This window comes from Anser brachyrhynchus, assembly GCF_964034855.1.
Source record: "Anser brachyrhynchus genome assembly, chromosome: 3".
Lineage (NCBI taxonomy): Eukaryota > Metazoa > Chordata > Aves > Anseriformes > Anatidae > Anser > Anser brachyrhynchus.
Genome location: NC_137696.1, coordinates 36,701,050 through 36,726,343, shown reverse-complemented (window position 1 = coordinate 36,726,343; position 25,294 = coordinate 36,701,050). Strand labels below are relative to the sequence as shown.

Sequence of the window (25,294 nt, the reverse complement as noted above, 5' to 3'; positions counted from 1 at the left end):
TTAAAACACTGAATCTCAATTTGGGCCAGATGATAAACTTTCCACACAGAAGTAACTGGCACTGTACTGCTTATCCCCTACATGCTGCAGAAATAAACTAATCCTGGATTTGACAACTGCTGAATACATGTTTTGCTTCACCCACTTACGCACTACATCCTATTAAAAATCCAGCAACTAATTCTCACTGCATCTATTTAATATAGAGCATCTGAACCCTTTATTCTGACTTTGTTTTTAGTTTGTTCTGATAACAAAGGCAAAGTAACATGTGTATTTTAGTTATACTGTCCTCAACTTCAAAAGGACGATAACTCCAAGTTAAAGGAATTTTTCAAAAAAATTAAAAACTATAATCCATGCACTCTGTGAAACCTACAGAAATGATCAGTGACATCCTTTATTGCATCACTCTATCATCCAAACAGAAAGTGAAAATAACTATACAGATCACATTTTTCTGCTGTGTCATTGAACAGCTTATACTGAGATGCTTTTGGCAGGTCAGAAAAATGACTACCAAAGCTCCCCAAATCAATCATTTAACAAATTAAGCCTCATACAGAGAATTTTCACACTCTTTAAAATGCTGTGTTCAAGCCAACTGTAGCCAGACATTTCATGGACTTCACTGCCCCCATCTTAAGTCCACTACCTCAAAGCTGTTACCCACTCTGCACGGAAGCACAGCAAAGCCTCTGCTTCCCAATTCAGTCTTGAGATTATTCTAGCTTCACCATTCACCTGAAAATGGAAGCTAACACACTGTCTAGGCTGTTGAAGGGTTCAAACTATCCCTGGCACGACTTCAGCCCAGCCCAACTGGTCTTCCATTCTCAAGAACCGCTTGAGAGTCCGCACAGTCCAGGAGCTATTCCCTACCATGGGCAATGTGGACAGTTGATCAATTGTGGAAGCTGTAAGAGTTCAATAGGATGGAAGTGGCCAAATTAGGACACTTGTGACACTTCATTTCAGGACTAAAGACTGGTCCTTGAGACTATTTAGTTCATCAATTTAGATGCAGTTGTAGACTACTTGAAAACATTTCAAAAAGTCTATTATGACAGTTACTAGAAGCAAATACTTTCTAGGCAGAACAATAAATTCTTTAGGATATTTGTTTGTTTAAGTTTCTTATTTTTTTCTAAGAACTCTCTATGCTTGTCTTGCACTGTCCTTGCACTTACCCACAAATATTTCTATATTTAACACGGCACTTGTCCCAAATCAGCCTATCTTCCTTATACAGCTTACCGCACCGTTCAGCTAATGTGCTCAGTTTAAAAGCCTTCCTTTACTTTAAGAGCTTATCCTTCCATTTCCCTTTTCTGTCCAGGCTTTCTAAACCTCTGCAATCTCTTCTGAGACTCACAAGCTACACAATTCTTAAGATTTTATTTAATCCCCCTGATCAGGCTAATACCGTATTTTTGAGGAAAGTCTGGAGAAAGCTGGCTGCCTTTATCTAGGTTGAAATAACTGCTTAGTTATTTCAAATAAGAACCATAAAATTGGGATCACGAAAGAAAACCGTGTAGCATTTGTTTGCCTTTAAATACAGCAATTATCAGGCTGATTTTCTGATAGGAACTTTGAGAATAAATCAGTGACATTGAAACGAACTATATACTGTCCTGCATTTGTGTGTTAATACAACTGTATTATCCAAAGATGCATAAAAATGCACTACAAATAATCTTAACTACCTGACATATACATATGCCATTTCATTTGCTGAAACAGTTCCAAGTCCTACCTAGCAAAACCATCACAGTTTTCATGTCAACTGAAATTTCTTTCCAATTCTGCTGATATCATTTAAACGATTTTACCTAAAGTTTACACAGTGTCTACAACCTGTTTTATGGAGGTTGACCACGCAATTCACCTAGCTGTCCAGATTTTTACAAGCACCTTCTGACTTGGGATAGCAATATGCTGCCACAATAACAGTTATTTCCAGAGAGGGATTAAGGCCTTTCCTGGGCCAAATATGAAACTTTTCCTCTTAATTCTCCCTTCTGCTTTCCCTGCAGCACGATCCAGCTCTCAGTTCTGCTGAGAAAAATGAACGATAAGTTCTGGTTATCTCTACCATCTCTGTCTACATGTGGGAGGATGTTTAAGCTACTAAGCCATACAGGGTAAACTAAAAACAAAGGAAAAGCAATCATGAGATTGCTTTAAACTGTTACTACCTAGTGTTAGCTCAGCAGAGAACTAAGATCATTAGAAACAGAAGAAAAAAGATTGATGTGACAAGACACAGAAACCCTACAAGAAGCAGCAGAGAAGAAGATAGCAGCTCAGCACAATCAACTCTCTGTCCAAGCATAAGAGGTTAAGAGAAGAAGGGGAGAGTCACCAGCTCAGCCTCAAAAACACCCACCTCAGCGCTAACCTTGAGCAGAGACCAGCAGGAACCACCCACCAAGTCCATTATGGCCTTCTGAAGGAACAGGACAAAGTGATTTAGCAACTAGTCCCAGAAACCTGTTGTCTTAACATTTGGTTTTCTGATACAGAGAGAATCACCTCCAGTTCAACCCTGGCCTGGGAAGAGGATGCAAATATTAAAGAGGGAATTAATAGCGTTTTTAAATATAAAGGTCTCCAGAAAGACAGAGGAGGATTGTGAGCATCAAGACACCACTAATGAATAAGTGAACTGCTACGTTTAACTTACTCAACAGAAAAATCCAAAAGAGGAAAGCAAGAGTCAAAAAGGAAAAAAAAAAAAAAAGAAAAAAGGGAAAAAATACTTTTTTGCTGATGCAGCATGCCAGAAAGCAGGCACTTGTTTCATTTTCTATTTCTGGAAGTTGTCAGAAATGGTATTCTAGAAAACAGGCCATAAAAATGACACCAGTGACCCTGAAGCAAATTATTATTCATTAAAGCTTTAACATTGCAATAACTATAAATGACTGGAAAATTATTCTAACACTAAAGTGTGACCATAATTCTGGAGACAGTAAAATTTTCGACTTTATTTTTAAGGCCACCCTTCCCTTAAACTCCAATTGTGGCACAGCATATTCTAATTAGATTACAGCAATTAAGTTCACAGAATTTCTTCCATATTCCCCTCCTAGATCTTAAAATTAAAAAATCTATGATTCAAAGTAAAAAGCACAAATATATTTCAGGATATCAGGACAGGAATCCCCTGTTTTGTTTCTTGATATTGGTGGTTATTGCTTTATTTTTAGCTATCCACTGTAACTTCTCTATCACACTTACACAGAACTACGAAAATATTTATCTGTAATTCTTATGGAAGAAGTCAACTCCAAAGCACCATGCATGAGCACTTGAAACATCACGCACAAGACATTATAAATGATTTCAAAGCAAAACCAGAACTTTCTTACCCAACTGTGATACTAATTTGTTCGTACTCCTCTTTTATGACAAGTCTTGTATTTGTGTTGTTAAGATGAGATGCATTAATTGATGCCATCTTCATGGAACTTTTGCTTGCTCAGTGTAAGAGTATTTTACTTGACTTCCATGAAGCCACTGTATGAATTAGACTAGAGCTTACTAATAACTCTAAAGCTGACATGTTTGTACATAGCCTGCTTGACCCATAAATCAAGATAACTATAATGCCAACGTTCAAGTTCTTCATAAAAGACTAGGTAGGTAAGAAAGCTCCATATTACTGTTAAGTCATTTCTGCTAGCCAACGTAGCTGGACTGATTCTGAAAACCAGATGCTACAAGGAGAAAGAGTAAAGTGTGGGAAGAAAAAAACTAAAGACATTCAGAGAACCCCAGAAAAACAAACAAACAAACAAACAAACACTATTCTCTCCTTTAAAAAATGTCAATACAAATAGGAAAGAGACTGCAGAGATAACCGAACAGCTCAACCCTGTCCTATCAGCCTGGTATGACGTGCACTGTATAAAAGCACTCTCCATTGTTTTTGACTCCTGCAGTGACCTCTGTTTTATCTTAAGTACTGCAACTACTTCAAGTAATTTCCGTGGAACTATATATGGTTCCTAATTTTAATACTCAAAAAATAACCTCTTGTCTGGATGACTGAAATAAAATACATAATTTAGCTCTTTATTCAGATACAATTCACTAAAAGCTAAAATGAACAAAGATGTTCTGAAAATACATTCAAGGCCAGTTATGTCTGAAAAGGAAAAGAATGTAGTTTTCTGGTCATGTAGCTGCTTTCAGAATTGTCTCAAGGATCACACTTTGCAGTTACTCATCTGCAAAATGTTACTTCTATTTCATAGATTTTCAATATGAACTATTAAATCTATTAGATCAACAGTGATTCCTCCCACCTGCACTTAAGACATTGATATAATGCCCATATCATTTCTGTATTGAAATATTTCCTTTTCAGGTAGCACAGGAGAAAACAAATTTAACTTTTTCAATTACATCATGGCAGTTGCATACAATGTAAGCTATGAAGCCACATAAAGATTAGATTATAAATTTCCAAATGACAATTTTAAACAATATACCGCTGGGCTTACTTTAAAAGAAAATGGGATAACAGATGGTTTTTGGTGCCTAGGTGCCTCCTTTCCCCCTGCATTTTTTTTTTTAAATGTAACCAGTAAATAAATTTGGTGGTTTGTTTCTGAGCAGCTCAAACACTGATCATCCACAGTAGAAATGTGAAAGAAAATGAGAAAAAGTGTCATGTAAGTTCAAATGAAGTAAACATTTAGAGATCACCTCTGAATAAATATACATATAAAATATAATATATATATATATAAATACGTCATAAATATATATCATGTATTTTAGAAGCAGACAGCTCATTTTTAAATATTTATAAATGATACACCTGCATAATCCTCCAAATACTCAAGGGGCTGGTCAAATCAGCACTCTCTCATTCTCCCTACCTCCCATAAAAAATGTTTAGAAATCATCATCCCAAAATACACACAACAGTGCATCACTAAGTGACATTTTTAACTAAGTTGCCACAGAGTTGAACCAACAGTTCCAAAGCTAATAGAGGAAACTGGCAAACGTGGGATGGCACTCTGTCTGCATTTCATGAATCACTTTAAGCAATTTTCCTTGTCAGATGATTTGGAAAATTTTTTAACTTTTTTTTTTTTTTGATGAAATACACACTAAACAAGCTTCTAACACAGAACAAAATGTTCAGTCAACTTCCAAGGTGCTAAATGCCTTTTTACATTATTTTAGATGCAAACTGATATTGTTAACCCAGATTAAAAACAAATCAGATTCTTTCCAAAATTCATATAACTCATTTCACTGGGTATCCCTATTTGAGATGACAAATACAAATAACAACAGAAACAAACACAGACATCCATTGCACCTTGAATAAACCTAGGCTCATCAACATTTGAAGTACAAACTCCAGAGTCCTGCCTCATCCAGTTTGTCCAAACACAAGCCCAAGCACTCTTCATTCACAGAACTCTTTTTCGCACTTTCTTTCACATTTGCTGTATCTAGTATTCGACATACAGAAATCCCAGGAGATTACATAAACAGATTACATACGCAGACAAGCCATCTCACCCCCCTCTCTCTCCTACCAACATCCTTTCTACATCATTGGTACCATTTTTCCCCCTTTCAAAAGCTTTATCTATTTAAATTATATTTAAATTAGATTAGAGCATTGTCCTCAACTTGTATTTAGCCGTAAAGTTCCCTACTTCTACTTTAGCCCACAAAAGAGCTTGTCCTGAAAATATCTTCCAATAATTATTTTTCTCCCAATATCAATCAATATATCAGTATCAATAATTATTTCCTAAGCTTAGGCCTTACCTGCACCCTTTCCTTGCACTAACATTCCTCCAAAGAAGCAGTATTACTCTCTTCCATCATGCACATGACTTCAAATCACTTGTGGAAATAAAGTATTCTAGATAGGGTGACCCCAAACCTTATTCAATTCCAGACACCTGTGGTGAAGACCAGTTAGGAGCTGGATGTGGTGGTGCCAGCACAGGCCCCCTGGCACTATGTTGGAAGACTGTACACTATTTTCCTACAAATCAGATAATGCATAGCAACTCAGAGATAACTGTAGTTACCTTCCATAATGCAAAGGATAAAAATGGTTTAAGAAGTTTGAAAAAAATAACTTTTCTAACAACGAACAGCAGCTTCTGTTAAAATGATGTATTACATGCTCTTCTGTGTAAATTTCACAGGAAAGTATGGTGAACCCCTCTTTCTTGACCATAATTCAGTACATACGAATGCGTCTGACTACTCTTGATGATATGAGGAACACTGTCTTATTACTAATCTGCAGTATGTCAATTCACAACAAGAGGATAAAATACATTTATAGTTTCTGGTTTCACCCCATAGTGAATTATTTCAATTTCATTCATTTTCACTCAAAAGAAGTAATACAGATTTGCCATACTGAAACAATTTGTTTCCCTTTCATTTACACATTTATCTATGAAGACAAGATAAAATATGGCATAGGAAGGCATCTCTCTTTACATCTGTTATGTATGCTTTATAAATAGTACAAACTGGGATCATCAGTGATAATGTCTTCTAGCCCTTCATTTCGTTTTGATCAACTGAAATTTTAAAATCAGTTTTCACCTAATTATACATTCCATCCTTAAAAAATAAAATAAAATAAAATAAAATAAGGCAGGGGACGGGAATACAACCTGAATGGGAAGGATATCTATGCATATACATATAGTGTTCCACCTATCTTTAGTTTTCCTATATATTAAATCATAATTAATAATACTGTCACATTTTTTACAGTGGAAAAAACAAACCACACACTACAAGCAAAACATTAACATCATTACTTAAACTGAAAAAAACAGTTTTCGATTGTCTTATTTCAATTCAAGTGCTCATAAATACTCATTTTACACAGTAAATTGTCCTTCTACTCATACTTTAATAAAAATATTACTAATAACCAAAAAGCATTCCTCAGCAGTTTTGAAATGTGATTTTTATACAAAATAAGCTTATTAATTCACACTGCAGAATATAACTGTAGCATGGAAATACCATAAGACACAAAATTGATTGTATGCCTTAATACTAGGTGCTTGTAATTTACTCCTATTTTTTCAAATGTCCAAACGTGTGACATTTAAACTCTTAATTTCTAGACTCTAAAAAGCTTATTACAGAAACAGTAATATTACTATCTTTTGAAAAATGACTTTTTATTTAAAAGAAAAATTATTTCAAATCTTCCCATTACCCAAATTTTGATGGCATCAGAATAGAGAGGGTGTCTGATAAGTTAATGGGAAAATGAACTTGTAATGTCAAGTCACACGAAGTTATATAACTCCCTCCCACAAATCCTGCACGTTTGAAGAATCAACTTTCTCAAAGTTGAAGAAACCTCAAGTTCTTTAAATTCATAAGCGCTTTTCAAGATTTTTCCAATTCTTAGCAACTTAAAAATACATCAGCAAATCAATCAAATTTCCCTGCTCAACTCCACATAGGAGGAGTTCAAAGAAAATAATGATTTTAACATCAGAATGTTTCACTTTTAAAAGTCTATAACCATAGAGCCACAGAAATAGAATAGTTTGGGTTGGAAGGGATCTTAAAGATCATCTGGTTTCTTCCATTTATCAGGTTGCTCAAAACTCCATCTAACCTGAGATCAGTGTGGATAAATCCAAGGAAAAAGATAATAATGTGAACAATGCTAAACTCAGACACTGAAAATTGCAAATTCAGGGAAGAGATTTAAGTAATTATTTCAAGTCTTGTAAATTAACAATTCTTTGTGTAGTGACAGCCCAAGGGCCCGGGGTGGGGAGGAGAGGGGGAGATCCCCGCAATATTGCACACTATTGGGAAGGGTGCTGAGAACAAATAAGAGTGGCTTTCTGTCACTAATAGCTTGGTGTGCCCATATCTCAAATGCTTGTATGGAGTTCTGGTCTGCACACCTCAAGGTGTGATTTCTGTGACTCTACTGTGGCTCCCAGTAGAGTCACAGAAGGCACAGAGTAGTCTCACAATACTGGCACTAGAAGACACCAAAACCAGTAAAAAGAAAACAACCTCTAAATAGGTAACTCTACTTTCTTCATGTAGTAGCTAATGGGGCTTTTGGAACGTGTTACCACTGTAAATTGTGAATGCAGATGGTAACGGCCATATCAAAGAAGATTGCTAGATAAATGAATGGACAACAAATCTATAAACATATACTAACAAGATCAGGAAGAGTACAAGGAGAATGGAACACAGAAAATGGACAGGTTCATATGTTCTCCCTAAGCAGCATCTCCTGGTCTCAGGGTCAAAAATTGGATGCTGAGCTAGGTGTCCATTGGTCTGATTCAACAGGGCACTTACACTGTTAATGAGAATGCAGCTTGATTAGCAAACTTTACAATTTTCAATTAGAAAAGACAGAGTAATTGAACTGAACAGAATACACATTTAGAAATCAATATTTAATACACCCTCCATCTACTGTTATTCCCCAATACAAAAAGAAAATTGTAGGAAGAAAAGTAACGTAGTCACTACTGATCATTAATGATGTTACTTATAGTATCTAAGAATTCCAAGATCTTTGTTATACCTCAAGTGAAATATAGAAATATTTGTCCTAATCTTACAAGTTAACAACATGCGTAGAAGTATAAACCTGTAAAAATTGCTTTATGGTGAAATTAAAACCCAAATGCAAAAACTGGTGTTTTACAAAGAACACTCTCTCTCTTTTAGAGGACATAAGAAATAACAACCAACTGCTTCCATTAGCAGCCTAAAAATGATAAATTGCACATAACTCTGCCTATTACTATTACCCCTACTGTAAAAAACAGTAACATTTAAAAATATTTTTCATTTTGCTTTGAGATTTACTTTTAACCCGTGTTGTATTTTCTGTGGTGTCTCTCTGTTCCATTGCTTTCCTTCCTTTAATCATTCCTACCGTTGCAAATGCTTATGCAACCTTTCACAAATTGTCATGCTCCCTAATGACTTGACTCTCTATTGCACCTGACTTGCTCAGTTTTATATATTGGTCTTTTCAGATTGATTTTTTTTTTTAATTTTGGTTTCAACTGTTCGTGTCCTATCTTCTTGGCTTATGCTTCCCAGCTGGAACTGAGATGAGAAACAGCAAGTACGGTCCAAGCTCAACAAACTCAAGTTTGACACAGGTTCTACAAGCTTTTTTAAAAGAGCAAAATGACACTGAATGAAGCATTTTACTTTATAGTTTTCTTATTTACACTGATTTATACCTTTAAAATGTGCTACACAGAAGATAACGTGAGGTTTGTTAACAGAGAAGCAAGTTTAACTACAGACGTGTTTGCTGTACTATAACATTCTTAATGTCATCCAAATTATTCCACAGCGGAGCTTGGCCTAGTGTTGTTTGACAGATGGCTTTATAAACATAGAAAGTGAAAAGAGAATCCGTGTAAGCATATTATTTGGGTTCACATATACAATTTGAATATTAATAATGTGTGATTTTAAGTGTGGTACAGTGTTTCAGAAACATCAACAAACCATGCCCATTATCTGCTTAGAAATAGGGAAGAAGAGAAATGCTTTATACAAGGACATCAAACAAATTTGACAGATGGCCGTCACTGATAAACTAAAACTAACCAGAATGCTTACAAATATGGCAAAACAAGATTTCCTCCTGTAAAAGTCTGTCTTCGTAAGCATATATAGCAAGGTTTCACAGTTAATTCTATTTCTTGGAATGCAATAGAAACCACAAAAGAGGATTTAAATGGAGTGTTGAAGATGCCTTTTAAATAAAGGTTTGTCTTATGCAACAGTAACTTTAAAACACAACTTGCTGCAGAATTATTATGAACAATTTTATAATTTAGTGTTTAGGTGTATCTGCATATCACTGTGAAGCTGAATGACTACTAATAATTTTCACCTGTGTTGGATTTCTTATGAGGTGAAACAGCTTGAAAATGGACCTAAAAACAATTTACTGTTTCTAAACTCATAATGAATACATAGAATTTTGAATACATAGAAATTCTAACCATATTACAAAAAAGCCTATTTAGGTCACACATGAAGAATATGTACTCGAGACCACTTAAAATTAACCTTCTTTTAAACTATAAACCAAAAAATAAGTATATACACTTTTCTTTCCTTTTTTTTTTTTTTTTTTGAATTATATCCAACAAACTGAGCTGGCAGGCTCTTTCTCACATTTCTCAGAATTTTCTATACAAGCCATATTGACCCCTTTACACACACTTTCACAGAAACATTAGTTTTCAGAAGATGAGCTGTCTGGCACATTGTCATCAACAGCTTAAATGCACACTAGATTTTTTGCTTTTTCCTCAAAGCTGAGTTGGGCTCTTTATGTTAGGATAACTGAATTGTTATGACAGACAGAGAAAGAATTAAGAAAAGAGCTGTCTTGATAAAGTTCTTGAAAAATGTTATTGATGATGCCTCTAGAGAAGTGAGCTTCTATACCACTACGAATAAAAAGAACACATTTGGAGCCAAAATTAGAAGTGCAAGCTTAGGATCAAAAGAATACATGAACGAAGATGAGAAAAAGAATCTTTTAAATCAATAAGCATTCTGTCACAGACAGGCAATAGCTTTCTTGATCTCGTGTAGAAGATCTATGCCATTTGAAAAATCTGAGACTATCTCATTATCTTCGGAAAAGAAAAAAATGCCAGATTGAACACATACTGGAAAAAAAATCTGGGGAAAAAAAAGTGAAAAAATGTGGAAAGATAGAAAGATAAGCAAGCAGCACCTAGCCACTAAAATGGAGATGTTAGGAAATAATTTCCTTGCATTTCACAGGTTTAAAAAGCAAGGTATTGGAAACATGCCAAGAACGATTCCTCAGTGTGATCACCTTCTACTAGAAAGAGTGCTTACCTCTTCTCTCCACTCAGAAAAACAAGCAAAAGAAACAAACAATCAAAAAAATAAAAAAAGAGGAAAAAAACCTGCATGCTTGCAGTAAAAGCTGATTTGTCAAAATAATAGCAGTGTAAACCCTCTAAGGTCTGGAGTGACATTTCAAAAGTATTTTTTTTAATACTGTTTTTTTGTAAAACAAACCAAGATATTTTTAAATTATCTCTGGACATTACATTATCACTGCACTGCATACGGTATTAGAATGTGGAAAAGATTTTAAGAATTCAGTTATCCAGAGATGAAGAAAACCTTGTTTGTCTTGCCAAGCAAGATTTTTTTTCGAAACTCTGAAACGTCAGCATATCTGCACAGTTAGAAATAACATATTTTCACAGCAGTAAATGCTTCCCAAAGCACAGTACAAATAAGATAACTAATCAAATTAACACTTTGCCTATGTAACCATTTATATTTCTCATGTGCGGTAACTAAGGCAAAGATATTTCAGTTGCCCAAGGTTAATCATTGCATTCACAAGAAGACATTTTATAAGGATATTAATGGCAGTCTTTTTTTTTTTTCCTCCTCTTCTTTTTCCAGATGTTTTTGGACATTCTGAAGGCCTTACCAGAGCTCCTGCCAACAACTCCTGCTCTGTGTTTTTCAGTTAGGTCAGTGATGTAGCAGAGTTGGATTTTAAGTTAAAACAATGTTCAACAGTCCCTTTTGGATGTCTACGTGTTTTTTGTTAATACCAGCCTTCTCTACCGGGGGGGTGTATGGGGAGGAGGAAGAATTACTTGCTTAAAAAAGCTAGTGCTGAATTCCAGTTGCAGATGATGTTTTCTTCTCACTTTATTTTATGTACCCAGGAAAGTGTTTCAACTGCTTTTTCCTCAAGAGTTAACTCCTCTCTTGTTTCAGCATGCTCTTAAATTGAACCATATTCAGAATGCCATTTGGCAAGTTGTTATCATTGCATTTCTATCAAGCAAAGGAACACTGCAAAATAGGTACCTACTACAGATAGGGAATTCAGAGATCTACCAGTAAGGCTGGAAGTGAAACATTGCTGCTTAAGCAGTAGCTAACTTCAGCAAGTGACTCACAAAGCAGAAGAAAAAATGAAGCAACTGCACCATCACTATTATTAAGGACATGTATCTGAAGCTATCTGGCCAAGAAGAGAATTACAGAAAAAAAAAGAAAAACAAAAAACTGTCTAACCTACGCAAAGAGATGTTGTTTTCAAGCATCTCTCTACCTGCAAAACAACTGGTCACGATTACCAACATTCCTTGGTTTAGAACTGTGTTCCTACTGAAACATTCACCTTTTTTTTTTTTTTTTTAATGTATTTAGTCCCCCTCCCTATCAAAAGCTCAGGAGAGACAGGGTTTATAATTTTATTTGCCTGCACTCAGGCAGAGGATTACAAACGCTGTAATCACTAGTATCAAAAACTCTTGAGGCACTGAACAAAAAACACCCAATATCATCATTGCTTAATAAAAGGAAAGGGAAGATATTCCCTCTGCACTGATAAATACATTTAATACACAGCTTACCTTCTAAGGTAAAAATATTTCTACACTCAAGTTTCTATAGCAGCCAAGTACTTCAAGGGAAACACAAAGCACTTAGATATATTCTAATACTAGCAGTTTGAATTAGTAGTGGTAAAATAACTCAATATTTTTCAGTTGAAAACAAATTTTAAAAAGGCCAAAAAAGTGCAAAACATTTCCCACATTTACAGTGTTTTCCTATAGTCATCTACCATTTTTTTTGTTCTGTTTTTTAAACATGCTTTAGGACCAAGAATTTATGTAGTAATAATTAATATTTCACTTTCATTAGTCACGTTGTAATATCTCAAGAAGAATAAGAAAAAAGAACAAACTTTCTACAATTAGTATTCCTCTAAGACAATAAAGAAATAGCAAATACAAATAAAATTTGACCTTTTCCCCCTTTCACAATATTTTTCACATTCTGGCATTACTGGCCAAATTACTTATTAAATTATAAATTGGTCTGGTTTGTCCATTTCTCCCACAATTAAAACTGAGCATCATCCAGTGGCAGATTAAACATGGGAAAGCAAATGGAGAATTTCCTTCTGACCTGATGTACGATCTCTGTACTGGTTCTCTCTACAGCTAAGAACAAACCATAACGTTTCCAGAAACCTGGGAAGTTTAGGACACAAGCACAGCATACACTAGCAACAACAGTTTCACTAAAGAGAGTTTAAACACAGAAAAAACGAAGTGTCTTAGACTTTTATTACAGTGACACCATGTGGCTACATTTGATTTGGAATCTCTCAAAGGTTTCATTTTCTTGTAATTGCTTTAAAGAGGTTTTCAAAATTAGTGATCTAGGGCAAAGAACAAAGATGAAACCGCAAAACAAAAATGAAAGGATGAAAAACTGAAAAGGCTAAAATATGAAACAGCATTGCCTATTCAAAAATCATTGGAGGTGTTAACATTCACTTGATGTACCAATGCCCCACAAACTATTTTTCATGGGAAAAACTAACTCTAAAACTAACTCTAAAAGTATTGTGGATATGCGTTCACAATGCTTCATATATCAAAAATCAGTCATGGTAAAGGCTGCAATGCACATAATGCAATGAATAACTTATCAAGCACACTAAATTGGTCTTAATTCATTGTGATATAAATTGCATGTATTTTATTCATCAACTAACTACCAAAAAGTTGCATGTTTTTCATTCAGCTAGTGTGAAAGAGACATTGACTATAGATTTGAAAATGGATAATGACTCACCTAAGAGAAAAATGAAAGGTTTTCAAAAAACAAACAAGTAAAAATCCAACCCTGCATACATGCAAATAGAAAATACATTCACATTTTCTGCCTAATGAAATGCTTGAAGAGCTCCTTAAAACTCAGGTGAACACATTAATTCAGCTTTTGACAGCTCTCACCTTGCATAACTAATACTTATATGAAAGATGACTCAAAAAGGAAACTAATGTTGCCTAGCATATCAAGGCTAATATTCTCTTTATAATCTATGTTTGAACAATTGCCCTAGTATAGTAGACACAAACACACTGTCCTTCAACAACACCTACAGAATCTGACACATTCCACTCTCTTGTTTTGAAAAACAGTGTGTATATTAAAACCATAGCCAATGAACTTAGTTCTCCAGTTCTCACTTACTCCTCAAAAAGTCATCCTACACAGTGATGCCATAAAGACATCTTTATGACAAGCAGACAAACTAATGTTGAAATAGAAAATCAATTTTGGATAAGTCTTTGGATGAAGTCATAGAATGGCTGTCCTTTTGAAAGAAGATTAAGAAAAGTCCTGCCTCAACACCTTAGATCTCTTCAAATTTTGTTAACATGATGGAATCAAAAATCACTGTCCTTAGTAACAAGCTGTCCACTTTGTACTAAGTTAAGGTCACAAGAAAAACAAAACCAGACAAAACAAAACACACCTATAAACTCCATGAGGCATTTCATCATTGATGGATGATTTAACAGAGACACCTTTAAGCCAAGATTTATCAGACAGAGATACAAACTAGAGGACAGCTGCAATCTCAGAGTGAGAAAACAGTAAAGTAAGAATCATAGAGCTTACAAGGAAGAAGTGAAGATGTATTTGTCCGCGTCAGGAAAAATAAATTTGAAGCCAGTTACATCTAGTATGAGATTATTAAAGCAACAGGGAGGCTGAGAAAAAGTTACCTGAGAAGGTGCACACAAATGACCCACTAGATTTTTTCCACATACGCTACAACAGTTTGTCTGAAATTCCATGTCGCGGAGCAGTGAAGATCAGAGCAAGAGGCCACTCTTTGAGGAAAAAAAAAGTGCTTCCCTTCCTTGGTGATTCCATTAATTGCTAAATGATTAAGAAGTCTGTGTCTACAGAATAATTACTACAACACTGAGTCTATGATACAAAGCATAGTGATCGTAACATCTCTGGAATCTACAGATTACAGTTTCTGTTAGTAAGTTCAATACAGTTTTTGGATAGGAGAGCTTCAGTGTGATCACAAGCTTTTTCCAGAATTCCCAGCACCTCCAACAAAAAGACACCATCACCTCGATAATGATTAAGCCCACGTAGGTGCTTTGTTTTCCACATATCATTGTTCAAACCTCCTTAATCTTACCTCTCCTCTTTCTCGTTTTCGTAACTCTTTCATACTCTTTCAATGCAACAACAGAAAACATGTAAAATATAGAAAATACATTACCAAGTTGTATAGCAAGTATTTAAAACCATTAAAAAAATTTGGCAGCCAAGGAATGATGTTTACTAACAAGTGAAAAAAAATCATTGTTTTCAGAATGTAGCTGCAAGAGGAAGAGAGTATGACTCAAAATAATAATTAAAAAAAGAAGAGAGTAAGAAGAAAAAAGAGATACAAGGCTAGAGGTAGATGAATCATAGTTTTCAAAACAGGATGCCTGTAATTTATCAACTATTTATATTAAAAAGCAAGATAGACAAGTGTTGGGATTTTTTTGGACGGCTTATGAAAGTTGTGTATACCATACACCATCAGAAATACATAATATAGCAGCAAAACCCAGCAACTTATTCTGGTGTCTACATTATCTAATGACAGCCATGCAATGTTACATTGATGAACTAACCTGCAGACACGGGCAGGAAAATACAGGCTCTGCCAGGACCGACAGAGGTATTTAGAGTGATCGATAACTCGAATCCAGTCTAACTCGTCCATGGACACTTCAATGTAGTAGGAATAAGACCTTTGGATTGTCAGGAGAAAAAAAAAAAAAAACGAAGAGTAGTTAGAATACAAGTAATCACATATTAGGTATTAACTTCTACAACTTCTTCCGGATTTTTAATTGTGCTGAAAGGAAGGCTACCCACAGTCCCGTGTCTAAAATCTCTAAGAAAGATCCCTATTCCAAACTAGCTTTGAAAATAAATTCACAGGCAGTTATATTTAGAGATGTTTTCAGAAAACTTAAAACATCTCAACACTCACAATCTGCTGTAATCAGATAAGACCTTCACCTCTCAAAAAATGTAATCAAAACTTTCAAATTCACTCATATTTAGCCATAAAATACTAATTTGTATTCTTTCTGAATAGAATAAATCTAAAACACCAGTGATGAAGGTATTTCTATTGCCATATGAATGAAGAAAATCAAAAAAGATTTAGCAAATTGAAACCTTTTACTTGAAGAGGACTACTTTACTTTCTGGCATAATCTTTTTCTCACTCAAGTTCTTCTTGAGTTTACTTTTGACCACCTCAGCTGTTTATGATACATTGTTAAGCCAGTGATGCATCACTTATACACCTCAAAATTACGTCACCAAAAATAAAAACAAAAAATATCTACAACACAATGTGTGTTCCTCTTGTTTATGTTTACTTTCAATTACTAATCTTTTTTTTTTTTTCTCTATGGGGACTTAGAGGGGTGGGTGTCTGAAGTGTTATGTTTTAAACTCTCCTCTCCTCAACATTTAGTATCAATTTATGCACTTAGAAAGGTCTTTAAGATGTCAATCCATAATAGCTTTCACTTTCATAGTAATCAGATGTGTAATATTCACAACTCATGTAAACACACTGTGTCTCAGCAACATGATTATGCATATTTGACCAAACTAGGTTCTAGCATTTCAGAGTTTGAGCAGTGAGATCCAAAAGACCTTCTACCCACTGTGTGGTGAGAATTTAGAGTTCTCACACCACCATCACCAGAATAATGTAAATTTGTAACCAATATAAAACATTTCTTTTTTTTTTTTTTTTTGGGGGGGGGAGGGGGGGGGCGGTCCAAGATACCAAGCAAACAAAAATTATCTAAAAAATACAACACAATGCCTTATCCTTTCGTAAGGATGGCAACTTTTTTGCAGAGATAATTTGTACAGCTAGTCTCCTTTGCACTTTTATATCTAAGATTCATCTGTTAATAACACCTCTAAATTATAGATGCAAAACATACAAGCATATATTACAAATGTACACTATCTATATCAAGATATCCAATAGGCTAAAGCTTCACAGAGACAGCTGAAGTTAATGAGTAGTTTAAAAAGCTGTTCAACAAGAAGCCACAGTAAACTTGTACAGTTGCTAAAACATCTCCTTAGAAAGACTATTTATGTATCCCATGAGAAAGATGTAGATGAGCGGCTGGCAATTCTCAAAATAAAAGAATAATATAGGTTGGAAGGGATCTCTAGAACTTTGCCCAACCCTACAGTCAAAGCAATGCCAAACAGAGTGGGTTACTTACTCTCTTGGCTGGTTAGTTTCTGCATACGTGTAGGGACTGACATCCAGAACTTCTCTGTGAAAACCCTTCCCAAGTTTAACTATCCCCATTATGATTTTTTTTCCTAATGTTTAATAGGAATTTCCCTCATTGCTGCTTGTGTCCACTGCCCTGTCTCAGCACACAGTTGTAAGAAGAGCCTAGCCCTATTTTCCTCCATTAAAAAGGTGAAAACAGCAATAACATCCCTCCTCTTCCTCTCAAAATGGAAGAAGTTCTCTCAGGATCTCCTTGTACGTCACATGCTCAAACCCTCATCATCTTGGTGCCCTTCTGCTGAACTCGCTCCAGTATATTAACAATATACTGGACGCAGCCCACAGTTGGACACGGTACTATAAATGCATCCTTTTGCATTTATCTTAAAGACAGTTAATCTACTGGAAAACAAACAAACAAACAAAACAAACAAACAAAAAAACACAAATGACAATTCAGGTATCCTACCTAATAAGAAGCAAGAGAAAGTCCAATAAGAGATTTACCATAGGAAAAAAAACAAAAACAAAAAAAACACAGGATAACACAAACTAGATATGAAACCACTAAACCACTGTAACCTCAGTATTTTATGAAGACAAAAAGAGGTTCATCTTGTCCAATTCTGCCACCAACAGTGGTTTGTTCTACAAAGTTCAGATGTGTCATGTGACACAAAGCAGGAGGAAAAAACAAAAACAAAAAAACCCACCCTTTATATAAGTTTTCCCAAGGATAAGGCTTTTTCCACCCTGAGTTTCATCAGCTGCTATCTGATATATACCTTGCACATGAGGGGCATCTTACCAATTACAAGCTCTCTGAAAATTTCAAGAGAACTACTCATTATTAATAGCTCTAATACTTTTTAAAATTTTATTAAATACTGGGTTTTCTTAGTTGATCTTCTGTGACAAATAGTTTAATATTGTGTGAAGTTGTACCTTGAGCCTTTAAAAGTTTAATTTTCAGTCTTTCCAAAAGGAAAAGAGAAGTGTAAATTTCAGCTGAACTGAATCAGAACTTCAAATAAATAAATAAGTTCATGCAGTTTGTTTTGAATGATTAATAACTGTAATTCACATTTTAAATAAATTTTAATTTACAAAAAAAGTAAAAATTAAAATCCATAGAATGCCTCCTGTTCTAAAATAACACAGCTTAGTTAAGAAAACAAAATATAACTGTTTTGCAATTCTAAACTGTTAATTTGAAATTACATAAAAATCAACCTCTTATCAGAAAGGTGATAAAATGTAAATAGCTTCTGTTTTTGTTTTCATTTAAATAGAAAACTGCTTATACATACCTGCATGAGATGTCTTCTAAATTGCAAAATTTTTGTGATGGCATATTATAAAATGAATATATCACTCTTGTGAAATAAAAAGAGCCTTGAAATTTTCCTTTTTAAATACTCACTCATTTGTTCAAGTATGCATAATTTGATCTTTCATGCATCCCATAATAATCTAAAGAAGCTGAGCATAAATTGGCTAAGGCAGCCATGATAATTCATACTTCAGCAGTCCCACTACGAAGTGGCTTCTACTAACTACTGTAGTTAGCAGGCGAATCCTATTCTAAATAAATTTTTATTCTCTTATTGTTGAAAATATGGTAGTTTTTAACAATTTTGATATTGAAAAACTTTAAACAAACATTCCTTTAGTGTCTAGGACATAATATCTGAAAATATTCTGCAAAAGAATTAGAGTTAAGTGGCAAGAATTAGAGCAAGTGGATATTAAGTGGCAAATAGAAAAGCAAATTAAAGCTGTTAATTAAAGTATTATTAATTAAAACTATTTAAACAATACAAGCTTTCAATAGTGAAATAACATTTAATGAAGACACTGAGAAAACACTGAAATATTACGAGACACTTTAGTCTCGCAAAATGAAGTTTGTCGTGTAAGTAAGCAAAACTGTATTTAAAAACCAGCCTTTTCAAATAAAACCTGTCACTGCCATCTCCAACACTGTATCATGCTGTTTCTATAAAACATTTATAAATAATTTGCATTTATATGTTATCACAAGAAAAAATGCATCACCTTCCTTTTTTATGTTAGCTTAGCACGTACCGACTATCTCTGTCCCACAGGAGTATTCGTATGTGGTTGATTATTGATGGCTGGCCTAGTTTAATTTCAATACCAGAACGGCAGTCATCATCGATTGGGTGTCGAGAAAAGCCATGATCCAAGTCATAGTTCTGAGTGTCCCCATCTAATAAAGCAGACTTCAGCTCCCCTTTTACAACCTGGGCTCCATACTTCATTGTTGCAATATTTTCTCCTGGTACTAAGAAGAAATGGAAATAACTGCTTAGTACTTAAACTCTCATCATGCAAATCAGATGTTTTGAACATCAACTGTATGAGGTCGGAATGAAGATTTATTGCCCGTATCGTTTCTCCAATGGTGGCTACAAACACATGATCAAGGAAAGAAGAAAAAAACAGAGCCAGTGCAAAGTAATACCTCCCCTGTAAATCCATTGCTTCTAGCACTCCACAGCTCAGTTTCCAGCCAAGAATAGTATACTTCACAAATTATTTTCACAGCCTTAATAAAAGCTGTTTTATTTTACAATCCCATAACATAGAATTATTACCACAAGGTAATTATGCATTTTGAAAACACATTTTAGAATTTTTTGTTCTTCCACCTCATTTGACGCCACCTAGTCCTTGCATGGTAAAAGTAGTGATCATTTACTACTATATAGTCCCTATATGCTTAGTGCCTTTCATGATTTTATAGAATTCTTGCGTGCCTTCCTTATTCAATTGTCACTTTCCTTCTGGTTTGAAACTTTTGGTCTATTTAGTTTCTCGTCATAGTAAACCTTTCACCATACCTCTCATCACATTTGATCCCTTTCTTGATCCCCTTCTCTCTTTTTTTTGGGGGTGGGGGGGTGGGGGGGTGGAGGCAGGGGAGGGAGGAAGGGAAGAAAGAAGGGGGGAAAGGAAACTAAAACCACATTAAAGACATGGAGGAATCATGAATGTGCAGAGAGGTATGAAGTATAGCTGATGGAATATGCAGAGCGGTATATAGAGTATGTATAGTTATAAAAGCTATTTTGATAGTGATACAAGCTTCCAGTACTCTGCAAAGCTAAATGAACCTGACCAAAAGACTAGTGAAGTTTATGGTTAAATTTCCTACTGGCTTCTTAGGCTTTGAACTAACACATTAAAGCAAGCCTTTTATGCCTGCATTTCAGAGTAATAAATGTGTTTATCCTAGGAACAGATCTCCCATCAAGACAACTGGGGATAACGATCCCTAACTCAACTACAAAACAACACACTGATGAACCACCCTGTTAAAAAGTCATTGTTAAGAGTTTTGTTTCAGGACAGAAGCTGTAAAACATGATCTCAATGTTAAAAAAAAATAAATAAATGAAAGTCTGCCCTGAACCCGAGGTACATTGGGAAGAGAAGCATGAATTTTAACATAACATTATTTCTGTTATCTAAAGAACAGGATTTGAGGTGATAAAACTTTAACTGTGTTTTAGTACCACTACATAGAAACATCAAATGCACTAATATGCAACTATGACATTGCAAGTAACCATCAATGTTTCCGCAAACAGAGAAAGTCCCAAGAGTTTGAACTACTATTAAAACAACATAGAAATTCAATTCTTTAGAAAGCTGTGATTTTGACAAAGCTAGAAATTCTGAGATTAGGAACACATTACTGAGATGTAAGAAGGTAGAAAAAGAAGTCAGGAGACACCATTTAACTTTATAAAAATTATCTAATAGACTGTCAACAGAACGTCTCATATCTTAGGATTTTTACAATATCCTAATATTAACTCAGATTTTTAAATATTAATATCTAACTTCTAAGGGAAGATGCAGTGCTAAAAAATCAGTTCTCTTTTTCAAGGCTCATCCTGAATGACTGACAGACTACAGTGCAGGCTGTCAAAGAATATTTAATGCTATTCTTTGTTGTGGGACAAATACATTCTATACATCCCATGTTGTATGCAAAGTAATAGTATTTTTAAAAAGCTTAGCATCATATATTCCTGTTGACTTAACAGACAGCATGGATAAGAAGTCAAACAAAAGGCTTCTCATGCTTTTTATACTTCCCTTACACAATTTGGAAGATCTGTTTATATTATTTGAGCAAACACATAAAAAATAACAAAAAAATCAAAAATACTGGAGAAAAGACACATGAAAATTTTAATGACCTACAAAACAAGTCAGCATCAACATAAAATCATTTAAATTCCATATAGCCCACAGCCAAAGCATTCTTGTTTATTGTTTTTGCAAAGGATTTTCTATTAAAATACTATTTCCTCAAGGAAAATACATTTTTATAACGATGTACATGTTTGAGCAATACCTGAGACAAAAAAAAAAAAGAGAAAATATGCTGACTAATGTTATTTCCTGTTTGAGGAACACCAAAGTCAAGAATGTTACATAACAGGACATTTCATTATGCAAGCCTTTTAAAAACATACAGCAATAGGCAAAAACTCAAAGAACACATTAACCACATCATCCAGACAACTATAGTCCATCAGTCACTAAACGAGAGAGAAAAAAAAAGATGCTTACTTAACATGCCCCTGTAGTTGAGGTCCATGTCCCGACTCTCAGAACGAATCTTAATGGCATCTAAGATGGCATCTGGTGACAACAGTCCAGAAGGTCTTACAACATTTAGCAGTTCTGTTAGACTCATTAGTGGCAAACGCACGGCTTGCATAATTTCAGCATGGTTTTCCTTGGGGTTATGTTTACACCAATTCATCAAGGCTTGGAAAATATCCTTCTCAGGAGCTGCAAAAGAGTCCCTCAATACAATACTTAGAAGAGCAGCCTGGAAAAGAAATCAAACAAACAAAAAATAGCTGTATTTTAAGATACTTTCTTTCTTTCTTTTTAAAATTTAACGGGTCATTTAACTTTTAGTTATTAAAAAGGAGTTACTACTTGAAACAGTAAGCCCCCAGTAGAAGCAAAAGCCCCCTAAAGATTCCTGAATCTGAATCTTGTTTCTCAGATTCAAAACACACAAACACACACACACACAAAACATTTTTTTAGTCTATAGTAACTGCACTAACAGAACTCCTCAGCTAGATTTAATCTTTAGTTTCAGTACTGCACTTATGGCTTGTTTTAGTTTCTTATGTATATATTAAGAAATAATACTAATCAACTATGAGAAATAAGACATAAAGGAAACATGGAAAACTATTCAAATTAATTTTATTCCAACTTCTATTAAATTATATACCTTAATTTAAGATAATTAGGAATATAAGAACTCATTCGGGGATGTAGTAGTATGGTTCAAAGCATTCCTTTAAGCTTACGCTGATTACAATGAGAGATGCAAAAAATCAACTGTGGCTTGGAATCACCTTTTAAAACAATTTTTAACTACTTAAGCATTTTTTTCCCCTGCCCCTCTCTCCTGGGACCAACATGGTATCATCAGGTAAAAACCTGACTGACTCTTACTCATACAAATAACTGACAAATAGTATTATGAGAACAAAAAGAACTGAATGTTTTTTTTATTTTCATTTAGCAAGCACAATGATTAGGAGTCTGCCACAGAAAAGGACAAGTCTGTTTTATATGCCAGGATTGGCTGTGATAAAGATTTTAGAAAGTACATGTTTCCTAATGAATGACATCTGCTTTTTTTTTTTTTTTTAATTGAAAATATGCTCTCAGAGCTCAGATTTAATAAACTGCATGTGACAGAATACAGCAGGGAAAAAGCATCTTTTCCCTACACAGCTAGTAAGTTAGTCAGCAGAGCAGAATGTCTCGTACTTGTTCAGGGAACAGACCCATCACAGCTTTTCCACTAATACTTATAACACTTTCTTCTTTTTTAAAATAAAATTAAACTATCATTCATTCAAGATGCTCTGCTGCTTCACATGAACACCATTTGAAAACACTTTACCACTATTATATCCAGCTCATAGGCCATTCTAGATCAAGTGGAAAATTTCAGTAGCATAGGATCACCTGACTCCAGCAAATATTTATGCATCTAACAAGAATAAATACAACATACAAAAAACGACAGCAAAACCCACACCCTACAACACCACCATATTACATGATATCAGAACATGACAATGATAAATCATACCAAGCCCCACGAAACTCTAGCTTACACTGTAGGAAATCACCCCTCAGAGACCGCCTATATCAAGAAATTAACAGAATGGAATACCTTCTGCTATCTTATCTTTACTTAATAACCACGAGGCAGTATTCAGAAACCAAGTGATATTACTTCAAGGACTGATTAAAACCAAGAAAATAAGATTAAGTCACCCGCTCCCACTTAGTAAAATATTCTCATATTTAGCTATACTGACTAGTCAGAATTAAATACCTAAAAAGTTCAGAACGGGTCACCAGGATTTTCACCTCACCTTGGCTTGAATACTTCCAACTGCCTCAATTTCACTAGTATAAAGTGTCACCTTTTATCAAACCTATAAGCTTGTATTTTATACCCCCATTAGTATTTTATCATGAAGTGTATACAGATTAAAATTAACATTCCTGGGGAAAAAAAAATACAAACAAAAGATATACCTTAGAAAGAGACAGGAAGCCTTCACTGGAGAGCACCTCCTGGGCATTTCTATCCATGAACATACAGCACATAAAAGTTAATTTTGGAAGGGAATAAAGACTGGCAACATCAAATGTCATACAGACATTCTGAATATTAAGTATGGTGCAAAGATACTCAGATGTGGAATCCTCCAGTTCTGGAAACCCATATTTATGTGCCAGGCTTAGGAAGTCTAGGAGGACTTCCTCCTTCTCATCTCGTAGTGTAGCACGACCAGTGTAAATATACTTCAACAGCATGGTAAATGCTTCTGCAGTGGTGTCCTGAAGAGGAATTTCTGCTTCAGGCTGAGATTCTCTCATTCCACCGTACAATAATGCTCTATAAGAAAGATAAAATTTGAGAAACTTATATCCTGATAATATCTGCATTACTAACAAATAATAATAATAATAAAAAAAGCAGACAAAAATAGAAAGAAAATGACAAGTTACAACAGAGAGGATGGAAAGGGGATGCACATTAAGAAACTACAAAAGAAAAAGCCTTATGCTTGGCATTTAAAGTGTGGTTCTACTTTGAAAGCAGCTGCACAGGAACAGAATAATAGTCTAATGCATCATGCTTTTATCCTAGAGAACACTTGCTCCATCTCTGTTTTGAGCAATAGTTCGCGAAGCAGAAATTCAGATACCATTCAGCTAGGACTCTTTTGTTGCTGATTTGTTTTTGTTTTTTTTAACATAGTGCTATCAGTGATAAAGAAAAAAAATGCAGAAAAAACAAGTGAAACAACGAGTTCATCACCATAATAACACTGACAGATTACAATAAGGAATAAAGGATCAAAAATCCTAGGATTTGCTAAAACCAACACACGGCAACCCTGATGATGTCCTGAATCTTGAGAAAATAAAACAATTCTACATACCCACATTTTATTTTTTTTTAAGTGTGATATACAGTTTGAAAACAATTTGCATTCAATCTTGGCTTAGTTATTAACTTATCCCTCTGACAAAACTAACTGGAAAAACATCATCAGGAAGCGAATCTAATTCTATTTAGATTGAAAAATGCCCAGCTCTTTAAAAAGTTGGTTTAGTATTATTCCTAGTTTTCAAATAAATATTCTAACCTGAGTCAACCAGACCTTTTTAAATACTTAATTTCATTGTGTCAAAAGTAAACTTTCTAATTAATGTACTTCACAGAAGCACGCTATCCATGTTCTGAGAAATCAAAACAATTTTACAGTAGAATTTTCTGTTCCAAAAGTTACCTTTCTCTTGAATTTGTGAAAATAACTTCAAAGTCCAATTTAATGAAGGTCAAAAGAATAACATCATGACATGGTATTTATCTTTTTATATCTGGACACAATGGTTTGAAGTGCTTGGAAACATTCACAGAGAAAAGGTCACACTCAATGGACAGATGATTACACACTGAAAAGTTCATAG

General features: G+C 34.6%; 1 protein-coding gene across 2 annotated transcripts in view; it reads right to left on the bottom strand.

Moving 5' to 3' along the window:
- The window catches only part of BTBD9 (BTB domain containing 9), a 125,952-nt gene that overhangs the window by 92,545 nt on the left and 8,113 nt on the right, over positions 1-25,294 (bottom strand). For both annotated transcript variants that reach the window (XM_080586148.1, XM_080586149.1), the window contains exons 4-7: positions 23,849-24,212; positions 21,833-22,097; positions 19,310-19,529; positions 15,567-15,686 (exon numbers count right to left, since the gene is read on the bottom strand). In XM_080586148.1, the coding sequence (XP_080442274.1) occupies positions 15,567-15,686; positions 19,310-19,529; positions 21,833-22,097; positions 23,849-24,212 (969 nt within the window). The remainder of the gene's footprint in view (positions 1-15,566; positions 15,687-19,309; positions 19,530-21,832; positions 22,098-23,848; positions 24,213-25,294) is intronic.